The sequence below is a fragment of the Microtus pennsylvanicus genome, chromosome 3 (assembly GCF_037038515.1).
Source record: "Microtus pennsylvanicus isolate mMicPen1 chromosome 3, mMicPen1.hap1, whole genome shotgun sequence".
Taxonomy (NCBI): Eukaryota; Metazoa; Chordata; class Mammalia; order Rodentia; family Cricetidae; genus Microtus; species Microtus pennsylvanicus.
The window spans coordinates 110,437,652-110,455,440 of NC_134581.1; the positions used below are offsets into that span (position 1 = coordinate 110,437,652).

The 17,789-nt window shown below is 38.1% G+C and overlaps 1 protein-coding gene across 2 annotated transcripts in view; it reads left to right on the top strand.

The window, feature by feature from the left end:
* Cep126 (centrosomal protein 126) overlaps positions 1-17,789 on the top strand; it is a 56,718-nt gene that overhangs the window by 3,393 nt on the left and 35,536 nt on the right. For both annotated transcript variants that reach the window (XM_075966840.1, XM_075966841.1), the window contains exons 3-4: positions 8,719-8,864; positions 12,107-12,218. In XM_075966840.1, coding sequence (XP_075822955.1) covers positions 8,719-8,864; positions 12,107-12,218 — 258 coding nt within the window. The remainder of the gene's footprint in view (positions 1-8,718; positions 8,865-12,106; positions 12,219-17,789) is intronic.

Sequence of the window (17,789 nt, forward strand, 5' to 3'; positions counted from 1 at the left end):
GAATATTAAATACAACTCGTCTTCGCCTATAGCAATGATGTAAATGAAGTACTTAAAGATGTATTCAACACTTTCTCATGAAATAATTGTAACTTCATTGGCAATTGTGAGAATTTTCCATATGCCTTTGACCAAATTACCTCCAATGACAGAATAGTAACATTGATATGGCCATGAACAAAATGTCGGTGGCCACAAGGGTCACTCATGGGTCCCTTTTGTAATTACAACCTTTTCTTCTTACCCCCTTGATCTCTTGTTCTTCATTTATTGTTTGGTTTGGTTTGGTTCATTTTTGCACTGTTCAATAAATAATATTGTGTCATATGCAGCCTTTGGGGACTGAAGTTTTTCCTCTCAGAACAGCTCTGCGGTACTTCTCAGTTCTTTCATTTTCATTGTTGGGTAGTGCTCTGTATACACATGTGCCACGGATGTATTGAGCTCAAGTGTTTGAAACTTTGCTGTTGTTAGTGGTGGTGGTGGTGGTTGAGTTTTTAGTAGTAGTTTGGCTTGTTGTCATACTTCTACCACCAAGCTACAGCCACAGCCCTGCAACAATAGCATTTACATTTTTCAAACTGCTTACCCACAGATGGTTGTGAGCTCTTGTGAATAGAAGCTGTAAACATTCATGTATAGTTTTCATATGAACATAAGGTTTAAATTTCTCTGGAATGAATGGCAAGGAGTACATTACAGGCTTGTAAACATGATCTCTAGCCTTTTACAGAATAGCCCACTGTGCCCTCAGCAGTACAACATGCAGATCTTCTACATAGCTCACTCTTTGCTTCTCTCAGTACTTCTGCATTAGCCATTCGGCTAGGTGTATAGAAAGCTCCTACTGTGTTTTATGTTTACAACTCCCTAATGACTAATGGGATAGAATGTTCATCACGTGCTTGCTTACCATCTGTCTGTCCTTTCATGTCTTCTCTCTAATTCCTTTAACCTCAACTATTTGCACACTGATTTATTCACTGTGGGTTTTTTCATACACACATGCAGCTTTCCGTGGTCATGTCCATTCACCCTCTGTACTTTCCCGCCAGTCACTCTTTTACTCTTCCCACTATACTCTGTCTTATACCCCACTCACTTATATCCCAGTCCTTGATATTTACTCTGACACTTAGGCCCTTTGTTTTGTTTTGTTTTAACTTTCCACATACAAGAAAAAGAAAAGACATTGCTTGGTACTCTGTGTCTCAGTATTTGTATGTTATAGTATCCTCTACTTCCATCTGCTTTTCTGCAAATGGCAGGATCTTATTCTTCCTTCTGAATGAATGACACTTCTTTGTGTATGTATACCATACTTTCTTTGTCCATTCATCTGTTGACAAACACCTAAGTTGATGTCATAACCTGGCTTATAAGAATAGTGCTACAAGGGAGGGGGACTTGATGGGGGGAGGAGGAGGGAAATGGGAGGCGGTGGCGGGGAGGAGGCAGAAATCCTTAAATAAATAAATTAAAAAAATAAATAAATAAAAATATTAGCCTAAAAAAAAGAATAGTGCTACAATAAACACAATAATGCAGATAGTTTGTGCCAACTTCATTTCTTCTGGATATTTTGCAAGGTGTGGAATAGCTGAATCAGAGGATATTTCTGTGTCTAGTTATTTGGAAGACATCCACACTGTTTTCATGGTGATTTGTTAGCTGACATCCCCATTTAAAAAAATGTTTTAAAGCTGCCCCTACATTAATTATTCTACAAGACTGATGAATTTTATTATAATTTCAGTGAATATAGAGAGTTAGAAGACTGCAGGTTCAGAATGAAATTATCCTAGACACTTAGTTCTCTAAAGAACAATTTATTGCCCTCCTTTATGTTTGACCTAATATTCTGTGGCTATTTGGTAAGTCCTTTCAAAATATATAGGGAGACCTCTAGCTTCCACCAACTCAAAAGGTAAGAAGACATTAGACAGAATCTGATCGAGGTGGGTCATCTTTCTATCTGTTGTTTCATGGATTAATTAATGAAAACTCCTTGGCCCTGATAGTCACAAAATTAGGTGGGTGGAGTAAACAGAACAGGATGCTGGGAGAAAGAAGCCAAGTCAGAGAGTCGCCATGACTCTCCCACTCCAGACAGATGCAGGTTAAGATCTTTCCTGGTAAGCCACCTCGTGGGCTACCCACATTATTAGAAATGGGTTAGATCAATATGTAAGAGCTACCCAATAAGAGGCTGGAACTAATGGGCCAGGCAGTGTTTAAAAGAATACAGTTTCTGTGTAATTATTTCGGGGCATAAGCTAGCCATAGTGATTCTCCAACGTGATGGGCTAAATCCACTTAAAAACCTAAGAAGGCTTAAAAATAAGAGAGAGAGAGTTTAACACAGATTTTTGCTGTTTTTTGGTGGCGTGCTGTAGAGAGATTTCCTGATTTGGCAACAGCAGCAGAAAAAAAAAGCTGTGTCATTTTAAAGCATGGCTTCCTGGGACTGTGCCACCAGTGCAAACTCTGGCTTTAAAGCATTTCAATGGCTTTTATCGGACTGGATGTTTGTGTGCCCACTTGGGATCAGAAGGAGAGTGCTCTGAGACCATGCCGATGGCTCAGGGCTCCCCGCCTGCACCTGGGCAGACAGCAGAATCAGGCTTAGGCAGGCAAAAGAGCATGGCGGATTCCTGCCGCCATACAGAGATGTGTTTTCAGACTGCACAGTGTTCTGAGTGTCAGATTTGGCTGTAACTTGGATGAAAAGAGTTTCTGTGCTGCACGCTTAGTCTCAGAATTTAACTGCTGACTGCAGCTCCAATGTGTACTTGCTATATGTGACTGGAACTGTGTGTGGCTCAGGGGCACCAAATGGCTCTGAGGCAGGAGCGGCTCAGCTCCGCCATGCTGAACTGTGCTGGTCTCAGGCAGGAACTTCCGTAATTACCATAATAACAGCGCAGTTAAGGTTTAGGCTGGGCAGGACACAGACGGTACTGTATTACCTGTACATGGTGCAACTTAAGTTTTTAAAAACTGCTTAACATTTTAAGAAACTGCTCTGGATAGTAAAAAAAATTACAGATTCACAATAAAACAGATTCAGACATAAAGGATCACAGTGTTGGATGAATGTACGTAGGCTTGAGAGAGAGAAGAAAATGAATATAGAGAATAAAGTTAATGGTTTTTAAAAAAAGGGTAAAGTCTTTAAAGAGACAGAGTACAGATAGTTATAGATTAAGAGAAATAAAGAAAAAAGCCACATAAAAATGGAAAATTCACAGAGAGTCTGGATTATGTACATTGTGTTTTCTTTAAAATTTTTGTCTGTGAAGGAGCTAAGTACAGAGAGACATTTCATTATATGGGCTGCCAAGTGGAACCAGAACGGATATCATGAGGGTATGACTTCAGAATTTGAGTCTAAGGATATGATGCTTTGGAGAGAGTCTTCTTTTGTTTTCACAGAGGATGAGACTCTATGGATTGCTTCTATCCCAATATGGTATCCTAAACAGCTGGTAATAATAACTTTCAAAGACTAGAAATTTGCATTATACTGTTAAATGAACTGTATAGGTACAATACCTTGAACAAGATTAGAAATGTATATACACTATGTTCTAACCAAATTAATCTCAAATTTAAATCAATATACAAAATTTGTATACAATATACAAAAATCAAATCCAATGTAAAACATTTAAAACTAGTAGTTCCTTTTTAAAAGTAGATTCCATAATCTACCTTTTTATCATATTCTATCTATATCCTCCCTTTTTTCTTTTCAACGTAGATTCAGTAATCTGCCATTTTATCCATCATATCTGTGTCCCCTTTTTTTCTTTTCAAAACAAGAACCTTGAATCTGAATTCCTTTGTTTAGATTTTTTTTCCTGACCATTATCCCTAGCAACTTGTAACCAACAATCTAAACAAAGACAGACATCCATAATCCAATTTTTGAGAATGTGGGCATAGTTTTCTAGGCTACTTCTTGCAGGTTGGGGGCACTGATAATCTTATGGGGACCAAAGAAAATTTAGGATTATGGAGTATTCTGTGAGACTGTATCCTCTCAGGCAGCAGTCTTAAAGCTGTTCTGAATGTGGAAATCAGAGGAAACTGCAGCAGAGGTGCTCTGAAACATTGGATCATTTAGGCCATCTGCTCCTATTGGAGATTTTTCAAGGGGTCTGGCTTAATCAAACCTGATTTTTCTTAGCCCAGAATGAATCCACAGCCTCTCATTTTTTGTATTAACAAAAGCAAAACCTCATCTTCAAAGCAACATATCTTTTGACTTAAATTTTGAAGTCAAGGGATTTTCAAAATATATAGGTTGGTTTAATCCAGCAGCATTTATAATTAAATGTCTTTTTGCAGCTGTTGCTCCTTCCTCAACAGTCAAACTATTCAAAGACAACACAATAACATATAGTATCCAGATTTTCTGTGTATTTTCTGTCTTTAACTCTTTTTTTTACTCTGTTTCTTTTTATTTTTAATTTTTGTTTCTTTTTCTTTTTTTTTTTTTTTCGAGACAGTTTCTCTGTGTGTCTTTGGCAGTCCTGGAGCTAGCTCTTTTAGACCTGACTGGCCTCCAACTAAAAGAGATCCGCCTGCCTCTGCCTTCTGTGTGTTGGGTTTAAAGGTGTGTACCACCACTGCCCAGCTGATATCACAGTCTGAAGTACTGGCCAGATGGTGGTAGCACATGCCTTTAATCCCAGCACTCGGGAGGCAGAGATGGGCAGAGCTTTGTGAGTTCAAGACCAGCCTGGTCTACAGAGCTAGTTCCAGGACAGCCAGAGCTGTTACTCTGAGAAACTGCCTCAAATAAAGAGAAAGGAAAAGAGAGAGAGAGTGGGGGAGGCAGTACTTTGTATTACATACATTGTTAATTCTGTCTGTTAATCAGAATGTGGGTGTTCTGTATTTGGGTATTTTCTTCACTAGTTTGTTTGTTTTTCTTTCCAATCAAGTGAAAAGTTACCCACTGAAAAATTAGGAATTTCAGTATAGATTTGGGAAATTGTAATTAATTTTGACCTTGACAAGGACAGGGCTAATAATGTAAAGCATACGCCTCTTTGTCATGTAGAAAACTCTGGGTATTTTCTTGATTTTGTCTCTTGCAGGCTATTAGCACCATCATTTGTTATATCTTATTCTTGAAAAAGATTTCTTCCAATTGCATTTTAATTTGAAAGGGTGTTCTGTGCCTACTTTTTAATTTCTAATACCTCAAAATGTGGTTGAGTTTTAAAGTTAAGTATCATGTTTGAAGGCTGTAACTACCTACATCTGAAATAGAGTTTTGTCCAGGAGAAAGGAAGGCACACAAAAGGCAGCCTCTCCGATCCCACCCAGCACCTCTTGGGGCCCAGGTACTCTTAATGCTACTGCTTATTATGTTGCTACAGAAACTGTCGCCATGGCACATTATTAGTTCCTCGGAATACTTCCAGCAAATGATACTACACAATTGTAGACTCCTGGGAAAGAAAGCAAACAGCTTGGCATATGGTTGTCATTTAATGAGGTCGCTCACCTTGAGCCAAGGTGTTGTACGCATTTCATGAAGCAGAACTGCACACATTGAGCAGACCCTTCAAAAGTCACCAAGGCCAACTGTGTCTTCTGTGAAAAATGCCAAGCTTAGAGACAATAGGAACAACAACATGGTTTTCTGAGTCTAAACCCTGTAGAGGTGGGGAAACTTTCTTCCTACGTCCATCACCTGCCTCTTCATTCCCACTGCTTCTCTGAGTGCCTGACACATCACCAGATAAAAGAAATCCTGCAACTCCTGACTGAGTAAGGAAAGAACTATAATGTAAAATTGCTATACTTAATTTTTCAGACTCTATGTTAGGGCATGTCACAGAGCTCAAGAGGAAAAACACAGGCTTGCTGGCCACATTCTGTCAGTGCTTTAATTTGACACAACTTATTACAGACTATATTCTGTAGTCTTGAAAAGTGAAGTGTGAAATCCTTTTCTGGGCACATTTTCATATAGAGCACAGGACCACTATGGAGCAATATAAAGTAATAGAGATGATATTTTACTTTTAGTATAATTTTATAATGCTAGCAAGGAGGATACCACCTCTTAGCTTCAGAAGCTCTCATTTCTCATTACTAAATTGGTTGTGTTTTCTCAGTTTAAATATTCAGGAGGAGGTCTGTCTTGTCTCTTTCTCTAGTTCTGAGCATTTGTTTGCCATTACTTCTGCTAGAGTACTTTCTTTCTCCAAAATTTTCATGACTGTCCAGATTAAATGTCATGTCTCCAGAGAGAAAAGAAATGTGACGTTCTAAACACTGTTTGCATAGACGTAGTGGATGTGAGTTATCATATTTAAATAGACAAAGAAGTAAAGAACACAAGCGTGGTGGCACATGCCTTTAATTCTGGCATTCATTAGACAAAGGCAGATAGATCACTATGAGTTCTAAACTAGCCTGGTCACACAGCAAGTTCCAGACCACCAGAGTACATAGTGAGAACCTGTCTCCAACAGCAAAAACAAATGAAGTAAAAGTAGTAGATAATTTATTTGTATTAAATATTTATCCCCCAACTCCAGTAAGTAACATGGTAAAAAAAAATCAGTTTGTACTTATTATATGAGTCATTTGCTGGTCTATAACAAGCCCCCTCAAACTTGGTAACCCAAAACAGTATATTCTGATTGTCTGTGTTGACTGATGTAGCTGCTTGATTTTCCCGTGGAAGTCTTATGCTGTTGCACTCAGATTTCATCTGTGATTCTCCTCAAGTTTTATCTGTGCTGATCTTATGGTCCTGCTGGACTTGACATTCATTATGCTTCTTTAGTCACATGCTTTGTGCTTGCTTGATTCACCAATATTGCTGAAAGCAACCCAGACAGTTCTCTGACTGTAGCTGTTTCTTCCTTTAGCTAGCTAACTTAGGCTGCGTCTCCGCGAGGTGTTCTCAAGGTCATCAGTAATAATATTTGCATCCTGGCATTTCCTAAAGTGAGCATTCTCAAATGTAAGTTAAGTGTTGCAAAACATCCAGTGTAGCCCAGGAAGTCACATAGCATCACTGTCATGTGTCATAGCATGACATAGGAGAGTGACAGGACCAGACTCGTTAATGAGGAGCTACATACTCAGAGTGGAAAACGGATAGAACCTGTAAGCTTTGAGCCCCACTGACTAATAATCTATAAATATAGACAAGCCTTCCTTTGGAGTTCTTTCATCTGTATTTTGTAGTTTTTGGTATATGTTATTTTTGCCTCTTTGGTTGAGTTTTATCCCTAAAATATGTATGTATTTGGGGGGGGTATACATGCATGCTTAAATGCACATGCATACTCATGCATGCTATTGTAAATGAAAATGCAATGTGTTTTTTTCTGGATTGTTCATTATATAATGATGTACATAGAAATGCATTTTATTTTGTCTGTTGGTTTTATATATCTTCTAAATTTATATATTAGTATCAGCTTTATGTAGAATTTTTAGAGTTTTATGTACATCAGATCATGTTACCTGCAAACAGGTAATTTTATTTTTACAATGTGGATGCCTTGTATTTTTCTTATTTTTCTAAGCTCTCTGACTAGTAATCCAGTACTGTACTTAATGAAGCTGTGAAACAAGGTCCTTGAAATCGTTTAGGGAGATCAGACTCTCTTCCCTTCCTGTGGTGCTGCACCCCACATACTACCTCTTGAAAGCCCAAAGTTCTGTTCCTGGTGCTGCAGCTCTCTAGATGACCAGTTCCATAGACAAGGTGGGCCCTTTAATAGTGGTCCACAGTGGCCTAGAACAGGAAGGACCTTAAAAGAGTTCACCTAGCTGTCCCAAAGTTCATACACGACAAAGCAGTGCCTTTGGGTGCTTTCCTGCCAGTGTCAGGTTTGCACTGTAGCCTTACTTTTTAATCAGACATTTCTTGAGTGATACAAACATATTTTGCAAGAACAAAATTAACTGTTTAAGGCAGTACAACTAAAAAAGAGAAAATAGAAAGTGCGTAAAGTTAAGAACACTGGGAATGTGGGCCAGACAGGATGACTCAGTAGGTAAAGATGCTGGCCTGACAAGCCTGGCACCTGAGTGTGACCCCAGGACTCCTTATAGAGGGAGGGAGAAAAACCAGCGCCTCAAAGTTGGCCTCTGCCCTCCACAAGTTGCTAGAGCACATGCACCACATCACAATAATAATAATAACAATAATAATAATAATAACCTTTTCAAACTGGACACTACAGGGCACATGTTTGTAACTCTGTCTACTTAAGAGTTCTTGGTTCATATTTACAAAACCAACATTTTTATAAAAATTGTATTTTTAGCCAAGTTAAGATTTATATGACTTCCAATTTTAAGCTTTTGCTGTAAAAGGTAGAAAAGTCATTTCCTTGACTTTCTCATAATTTACAATGCTGCTTCTTTTTCACCAGTGAATACCAGAAGCAGCATGGCTCTTAGGAAAGGCTTTTTACCCCAGCAAGGTATGGGATGTTGGGCCTTACTGAAGAACTTTCTCTTCATTCAAAAGATCTGAATGGTGGTCTGAAATTACCATTTGCCAAGGATATTTTAATTCTTAGCCAGTGGCCTGTTAAAATCAGAAATGTGTTGTCTCTAAGTAAAATGAAAACTGTTATTTCCTAAGTTGTAGTGTTTTCACATCATTCATTCTGTTTTGTTCAGAACTTCATGTCTGTCTCTCCTGTTTCCGTCACATCTTAAATCTAGAGCTTTTGAAGAGAAGCGCAAAGAACAAGAAGAAAGAGAATATCAAATTAGAGAGCGCATCCTGCAACAGAGGAAACAGAAGTTTGAAGAAGTTACTGAAAAATTCCAGCGTGCCCATGTTCCTCTCTCTCAGAGAAAGAAAGCAGGTACCTATCATTTCTGAAACAATTCTGAAACAAAAATGAAAGTTGTAATTAAATTTAAATCAAGTAAACAATAAAATTACAGATTTAAAAAAATTTAAGTAGAAATCAAAACCACAACAGCTTTGTGTGCTGTTTGAGTAGCAGGCACTTTAAGCAAATGAAAAACAAGAATGTGACTTAAATTGAATTTGGAGAATACTATGTTGGCTGCATTGGTAAACCCTCTTTTCACTCACGAGTTTCTTTCAACGTCATGCTAGTTCACAGTGTTTTGTCTTTTTAAAATCAATTTTTTCTTTCAAGTAACTTAACAGAAAATTTAGCTGTTGGGTTCAGGAAATTAGTGTCACATTCATTCTGGTATTTTATTTGTAGTTCACTTCAAATTCTTATTTGAACGATTGGCAAAACACAACATCTACAAAGTAATAGAATCCAATGATATAAGGCCCGTAACCAATCAAGAATTGAAGGATATATAATTGGCTTCGTGTATAAAGCACTGTGAAGCATGAGGACTGGAGTCTGTGTCCCCAGAACCATGTAAAATGAGGCAGCTGTGACCACAGCCTGTACTCCAGCACTAAGGAAGCACAGACAGGGGATCCCTGGAGCAAGCTGCTAGCTAGTCTTGACAAGCTTTTGGTTCAATTGAGAGACCCTATCTGAATGAACCAAGTGGAGAGTAATTGAAACAGACACTCAGTGCCAACCTGCGGCCTTCACACACATCTTCACATACATGCATTCCACACATGTGAGCTTGTGTATACACAGCACATACATTTCAAAAAGGAATTTAAGTATGACTGTGATTGGTGCTTTCATATCAGATCCACATTTTTGGACCTTAAACAGCAAGACAGAACTAAAATATGTCAAGGCTTACAGAAAGAGAGCTGGCAGTACCATCATCTACCCAGCCATTGTGTACTGTACTGTGTTATACTCTGTCCCCAGCTATACTGAGCTGCAGAAATAGGAAACTGTATTGCTAAAAATATGAAACTGTATGCTAAAAATCACAACTTATTTTGGATAAGAATTTAAATAGTATCATTGGTACAATAATTGATGTGATAGCAGAATGTGTGAAAACACAGGAAAGAGCATTAGCTTATGTCAGGACACGAAGTCATTGTTTCTAGAACAATGACATGCATGACTCTTGAATTAGTATCTTGACAGGCAAAGAGAAATACAAAGGGTAGCCAGAGAGAAGGAACAGTTCATACAAGTGAACTCTGTCTTTCGTGTATCAGAAGCATAAGTTGGGGGATAAGAAGAGAAGAATATTAACTTGAAACTAGAAATAAGTTGGAGCCAACTCCTGAAGAACTTTGTATGTCATACTAGAAAGTTCATCTTTATCTAAAATGCCATTTTTGAACTGGAAAGCAAGCCATTTCTCTATTGGTAAGGGATCTTAGTGTAAAGAGGTGCTGCAAGGAACACTGACACCATCAAAAGACACCAAAGCATGGTAGAGTTTTCTCTTTCTCTCATAGGCTAGGTCCTGAGGTCGGAGTCAAGAGCTGGTTCCATGGTTGTACAGACTTCTGCTGTCTTTCAGCTAACTACTTTCTACAGCTGGCTTCTATCTTTACTCTGTGGATATGGTAGCTGCTAGATCACCAGCCATAAGATTGGATAGATAGAAAAAAGAAGACAGGTTATGCCCTTTAAATTTCCTTAGAGGCCTCCCTTTATATAATTTAACCTATCTAGCTCCATTTGTAAGGGAAACTGAAACTTTTTCAATATTGGATATGTTTCTACTCATGACAATATGAGCTCCTTTACTAAGAAGAGGAAATGAATATTAGAGAGTCCTCCCATAGTAAGGTCTCTTTGTTAGAAGGGTAACTCTAGTGACAACATTTGGAATGTGGATGGAAGTAGCAACATCCTGAAGTTAAAGGCTAGAAAGAGACTAGCTCTGGGAAGATGTGTTATGTTCCTCACTCAAGCAGTAACTGTATAGACAGAAGAGGTAATCTTCTCAGATACCACAGTCAATAGGATCACTAAGTGTAGGAGTAGATAAGCTACAAGGAGAACTTGGCAAAGAGCATCACACATAATACTCTTTAATAAATGACAGTATTTTGCTAGCATGTATTCATTCTATGTCATAAATTTTACCTTGATATTTTATACATGTATATAATATTATTATATTCACCCCTGTTACCCTCTCATATGTCTAGAGCTCAAGTCTGAACTAACCCTGTGTAATTGTCAGTGACTTTGCTTTAACACCTTGGAGAAAACTACAGACTATAGAATGGTAAAGTGTTAGGTTTGTACAAAGAGTTGGACCTAGAAAAATCATCTTTTCTATCCCCAGGCTTTGAATTATATATAGAATTTGATGACTAGAACATAATATTTCCATATTTAAGGGTTGCAAGAGGCAGCATTCTTAAGAAACAGCTGTGTTTCTACCTGAATGACAGTGAGGAGAACATTAGAAAGAAAGGAAAGAAATATGTTGCATGCCTAAGTGCACATTGGAAGGCTTTCGAAGTGGATGCGTACAGAAAACAAGATAAGAGGTCTAAATAGCTGTGTGGGGTTAGTGTCCATGTAGCATATGGTCATGAGGACATCACTTGCCTTCTTCATATACCTTGGCTTCCTCAGTTGTAAAATTCAAATAGCACGCCTTTAATCCCAGTGGCAGAGACAGGAGGGTCTTTGTGAGTTCAAGGCCAGCCTAGTTGACAGAGCTAGTTCCAGGACAGTCTCCAAAGCTATAGAGAAATCCCTTCTCAAACAACCAAAACAAAATAATAATAATAATAATAATAATTCAGATAGCACCTGTGCTATAGCCAGGATGAACATACTTACAAAGTGATTAAAATAAGCTTTGTAGCAGTAAATGCCCAAAGTCAATTGATTTTTTTTCATTTTATTCAGAGAAATATGTAAAACTTTGTCATAAAAGTTTGAGACCATGAGATCAAATATAGAAGAGTTTATATATCAGAAAAGCCTACACACCTACACATTTTTCAAATTAACTTCTTTCCAAATAAATACCATCATAAAATTAATAATGAAGATCTCAAAGTTACAATTTCTTTTTTAGGACTAGCATATCAAAGTTTAAATTTTAATTCTATTGTATATATTTTATACAAGAACTTTGAAATACTTTATCGGCCAGTTATCTATCAATAAACCATTGGTGATAAAAAAAATGATTCCTTATTATGTTTTTTCTATTTGCTTAGTTTTTCACAATCCAGTCCCTCCATTGGATGAGGCACTTAAACAAATTCAAGAATCCAACTTAAAATCAGAAGTAAACATTCCTCTTTACCAAAGACAAGCAACAAATTGGCGGTAAGTAATTTATTACTGTTTTAATATTATTAGACTTATCACTTTATATGTAGTAACCATATGGCCTTCTGCTTGCTGAATTTGTGGTCTTTTTCATTGGTTACTTCTCTCTTTGAGGGGGTGGTGGAGTGGTTCAAGATAGGGTTTCTCTGTGTAGCGCTGGCTGTCCTGGAACTCACCCTGTAGACCAGGCTGGCCTCGAACTCACAGACATCCACCTGCCTCTGCTTCCCAAGCACTGGGATTAAAGGCGTGTGCCATCACTGCCAAGATCATTGGTTACTTTTTTTTTTAAGATTTATTTATTTATTATGTACACAGTGTTCAGCCTCCATGTATGCCTGTAGGCCAGAAGAGGGCACCAGATCTCATTACAAATGGTTGTGAGCCACCATGTGGTTGCTGGGAATTGAACTCAGGACCTCTGGAAGAGCAGTCAGTGTTCTTAACCTCTGAGCCATCTCTCCAGCCCCACTTCTTATCTCTGTTTTAAAATTTGTTCTTTTTACAAGTTAAGAATTAAGTCAATTGTAATTTGCTGTCTTATAGTCACTAATAGTACAAATACTCTCAATAGTGAATAATTTTATATGAAAAAATATCAAAACTATTTTAACATATTGATGTTTGTCTTTACTGAATAGATAACATTGCTTAAATTGTATTGATACAAATTTAGTTTTAAAAGGTAATTTTGTGGTTGCAGTGATTTTTTTTCACTCATAATTTTTTGTTGTCATTATCTTAATAAAAACTGCAATATTTGTAGTTTCTTTCCATAGTTGCATAAGTAAATCGTATAAAAGCACTAGCATGGACTTTCCAGTCATTATGCTTCCTCCAATAAATGTCTTTTCCATTTTTCCCAATATTTTTGATGTTACTATGTGCAGAGAACTAGATGAAGCATTGGAAATCAATGTGGAGTAGACTGTTAAAATATAATCCCTAGAGGCTAGAGACGTGGCTCAGTGGTTAAGAGCACTGACTTCCCTTCCAAAGGATTTTCTAACTATACATATATAGATATCTTGCCTCGCATATGTAAGGCCTGGGATTGATCCCTAGAACTCCCAAAAATGCATAGAATTACATCAAATGAACAGTAATAATCAGACATTTACTTGCATGAAGTTATTAATAATTCAGGCTATAATTTGTTTTAATATTATACCTATACAGAACATTATTCTGTTCTTAGAATTCTTCTGGTCAATAATTCTCTTGATTAGAGCTAAAAACAAATAATTCCATCCTTTCAGTATTCATTAGAGTCTGGGAAAGTACTAGACTCTCGGCTTAAAGAATCACACTAAAAAAAGGAATGCTTCAGCCAAACTCTGAAAAAATCATGAGTTAACCAGGACAAGTGGTGAATGGCACTGCAGACAGAATTCTGAGCACATGCCAAGTTCACAAGTGACAAAGTGGTGATCGTGTCAAATCAGCTGGTGCTAGAGCTCAGCATGCACCAGACCCTGGGCTTGACCCTCGCCCTACAGAAAGAAGAGGAGAAAGGTGAAAGAGGCAGAGATAGGCAAGACACAAAGAGAGAACTCATATTTTGAGGTTATAATGGAGGTGAATGCCTGTAATCCCAGAGCTCATAATGTGGAATCAAGAACATCAAGACTTGAGAGCCTACTTCAGCTACAAGAGACCCTATCCAAAACAACAACAATAATAATAACAGGTGAATCAGAGAACACAAATTAAGAGCTTAACTAGAGAAGAGATTAGAAAGTGAGATGCATCTGTGTGTTAAGAAATATAAGCTTTGAGGCAATCGAGATGGCTTAGAAGGTAAATGCACTCGCCACCAAGCTTGACAATGTGCATGTGATCCCCAGGATCCATGTGGTCAAAGGAGAGAACCAACTATGTCCTCTGACTTCTGCATGCAGTCTGTGGCATATGTGTAAGGAGGCTAGTCATCAGAGGCAAGCACTTCCCTTCGTTTAATTAGTTTAATTTGGCTTACATGTACAGTGAGAAGAGAGTTGTCGGTAGGAAAGTTACAAAGGAAGCCAAGAGTTAAACAGGAAGAGACTGTTAAGTAATGTGTTCTAGAAATAATTAGTGAAAAAAGTTGAAGCAAGCTCCCAATAATATGTTTTGGAAGTTTTCCCACATTTACAGACTAAATGTGGGGAAATCAGATAATCTGGTACTTCAGTTTTCAAAATGATGACTTCTTCAGAACCACCAAGGAGGAAAATAGAAGATGAAGAGTTGGGGATGGTTGCAGAGTCAGGATTGGGTCAGCAAATTGCTGGCAAAAAAGTGAAACCATTTATCATAAATAAGATGCAGATAAGAAGGCAGATCTCGTGTTAAGCTTTTCACTACAATAAAAAAATATGACTATGGGGAAAGAGTGGACAGACTTAGGGGGAGAATGGTTGAAAGGAAGCTAGAATGAGTTGTAAGTTTGAAATGCAGGGTTCTCAGGATAAGAAGTCTAGGACATGAATATAGATGTGACAGTCTCATCACAGATAAAAACAGTGGTTGGTATCTATCGGTGGTGGCCTTGAGTTAATCAAGCAATCAAACATTGTATGGAACAAGATACTATCCTAGTATAGGAGCATTCTTTAGGGCACAGAGCAGTTGAAAGCTAGTCTTTGTTGAGTCCATACCTCCTACAAATGACAGTACCACTGAAAACAATGCGATCACAGTAGATGAGCTACTTCCCAAGGAGCTAACTTAGAAAGGTACCCCAATGCTGAAGTAGTCCATTGAGAAGGCTAAGAGGATATTGTTAACCTTTAGACACACAGATATGTGGGACATCACAGTCAGTTTACACAAGATTCTGTGAGGAGTTCTCGTAGAGTAAGAAAAGAGAGGCCAAACTCAAAGCTTCCAAAAGGCTGGCCTCAAGAATGAGCCTGCAAGGAGCAACCCGAGAAATAGGAAAACAAAAGCCTTTAAAGACAGTGGTCAAATCCTACCTTTACAGTTACTGGGTAAGTAGTTCATCATAAGCAAAGCAACACATTGAAGTGAAACATCTACAAATGTATATTAAGAAACCGAAGTTGGAGACATGAAGACTGTATGATTTTAGGATATTCTAGGAAGGCTTGTCTAGATGACAGATGGCACATAATGGCCAAGGCAGGCAGGGCTCAGAGGAAGCTTTGAATTTAAAACTTCAAAACTATTTAACATTTTTGTACAGAGACCCTTCATTTTCCAGTTTCTTTTCCTGTATATCAACTATTATTTTGTGCTGATTAGGCATTGTCCATTTTAAAAACACTTCTTTTGCAAAATAAATGAAAACATGGTGGTTTTGTAGGAGGAGCGGCAGGCTGCGTTCCTGCTGCCCGGCTCCTGGCTGCCTGGATAGCTTATGCCCCGAAATAACAACACACAAATTGTATTCATTTAAATACTGCCTGGTCCATTAGTTTCATCCTCTTATTGGCTAACTCTCACATCTTGAGTAACCCATTTCTGTTAATGTGTGTACCACCACAAGGTGGTGGCTTACCTGGAAAGATTCAGCATGTCTGACCTGGTGGCTGGATCTATGGCATCTGACTCAGAAAGGAGAGGCATGGCGATTGCCTCACTTCCTCCCAGCATTCTGTTCTGTTTACTCTGCCTACCTAATTTTCCATCCTATCAAAGGGCCAAGGCACTTTATTAACCAATGAAATCAACTTAAAACAGAAGAAGTTTAAGATTTTCTTTAAATTGTCAGAATAACTTCAGTTCTTTGGAAGCAAACAAATATGCTATCATTTTAGCAGATGGGTAAATAATAAATATTATATATTGTCATTGTGAGAAATAACCTACATTCTGTATCAGAATACCTGGTTTTCATAATATACTTTTGGCTGTGACATTGTGATATTCATGTGTGTGTATGTATGTATGTATGTATATATATATGTCTTTATTTGAAAAGCCAATATGTATAATCTATGAGAGAAGATACCATGATTAACTAATAAAAAATTGGACTTCTCTCCCCAAATAACTAACAGTGTTAAATATTGTATATTAAGTATACAATGTGATAAATGCCATATAATATGAAATTTTAGACTATTAATGATCACTTATTGGTTTTATGGAAATAAGTTTCTTTCAAATGTTTTTACAAAGATTAATAAGCTATTGTCATGTTACAAATACATTTTAGTGGAATATAAACCTAAAGTAGTTAAGAAATAAAATATCACGAAACAGTTCCAAAGAAGCAGAGGATAGCAGTACTTGTGCTAGGGACTGAGAAGCCCTTTGCACAAGCGCTACCATTAGCCACAGCCTCAGCCCAAAAGGTGGCTCTAACATAGAATGCTAATTGTAAATAAAAATAAAAAAATTAGAATCTAAAAGGAAAATTTGTTTAGAAAAGTGAGGGCTAATTCTTAAGCCTCAATAAAAAAAATTGGCGAATAGGATTTTAGGAATATAGAAACCCCTTTAGGAAGTAATGAGATATAAAAAATATTAATAAGGTATTAACTTTTAAACTATAAGAAATAACCAGCCTTTCATCACAATTGAGTTCTTAGCACAAAGCTAATCGGCTTGGCATATCTGGTGGATGGAGAGAAGGAGAGGGCATAGCTCTCCTGCATTAAACTCTCTGGAACAGATTGATTTTTGTTAAACAGCTATCTCCAATATCCATGTATTTGTCATGAGGTAGTCCATTCCAAACCACCCACTACCCAGAGACGTCTGCATATGCTCTTCACACTAGTGGTTTAAACTAGATTTTCCAGCCGATACCCATGCAGCAGACTTTTGAAAGGAGAGAACACGTGAGCTCGAGTCAGCTGGGTATCTGTTTCACTCAGTCAGTGTGACCAATGGAAGATCAAGCATCTATCCCAAAGGATAAAATCAATCAAAGGCCTACAGGTAGCCCAGTAATAGAGTGTTTTAAATCTTAATGAGGTTCTTTCTACTTGCCTGTCGAAATACTTTCCCACCTATGCAGATCCATTCCTGCCTGTCCAGCTCTCTCCAATCCTGATCCCTACTTACCTGGTCAGCTGTCTTCTTCACGGGCCCCATTGCTACCCCATCCTCCCCAAATTCTTCCTGACTACCCTGGTGTTTGCCCCACCCACCAGACCTGTGTCCATCTATCTGTTCCCTCCACTCTTCCAAAGACCTTTCTACCCACACCATTACTATCCTATCCTATCAGATATCTCCCTCGCCCTCCAGCCCCAGCTACTTCTAGTTTTTCTAGCAGCTTCCCTAGTCTGCCAGCTCCTATTCCTTCTGGGCTACCTGTCCTTCAGCCTCATCAATCCCAGAGTTCTCCCACCATTCCTGATCCTGACTCACAGAATAGGTTGTTTTATAAAACTTTCAGACCCAAACATTTGCTTGCAGCGCAGCCCTCTACCCCTGCAACTCTAAGGCCTGCCCTGATCCGCCGTTCTCTTCCAGCTCGACTGGTTCTTTCCCCAACCCCCTTGGAAGCTCTCCCTGTTTTGAAGCCTTCCAGTTTATCTAGTCATCCAGTGCAACCAGCCCCACCCCTCCCTTGTATCACTCCTTTGCCTGAACATACTGCTGGGTTTGATG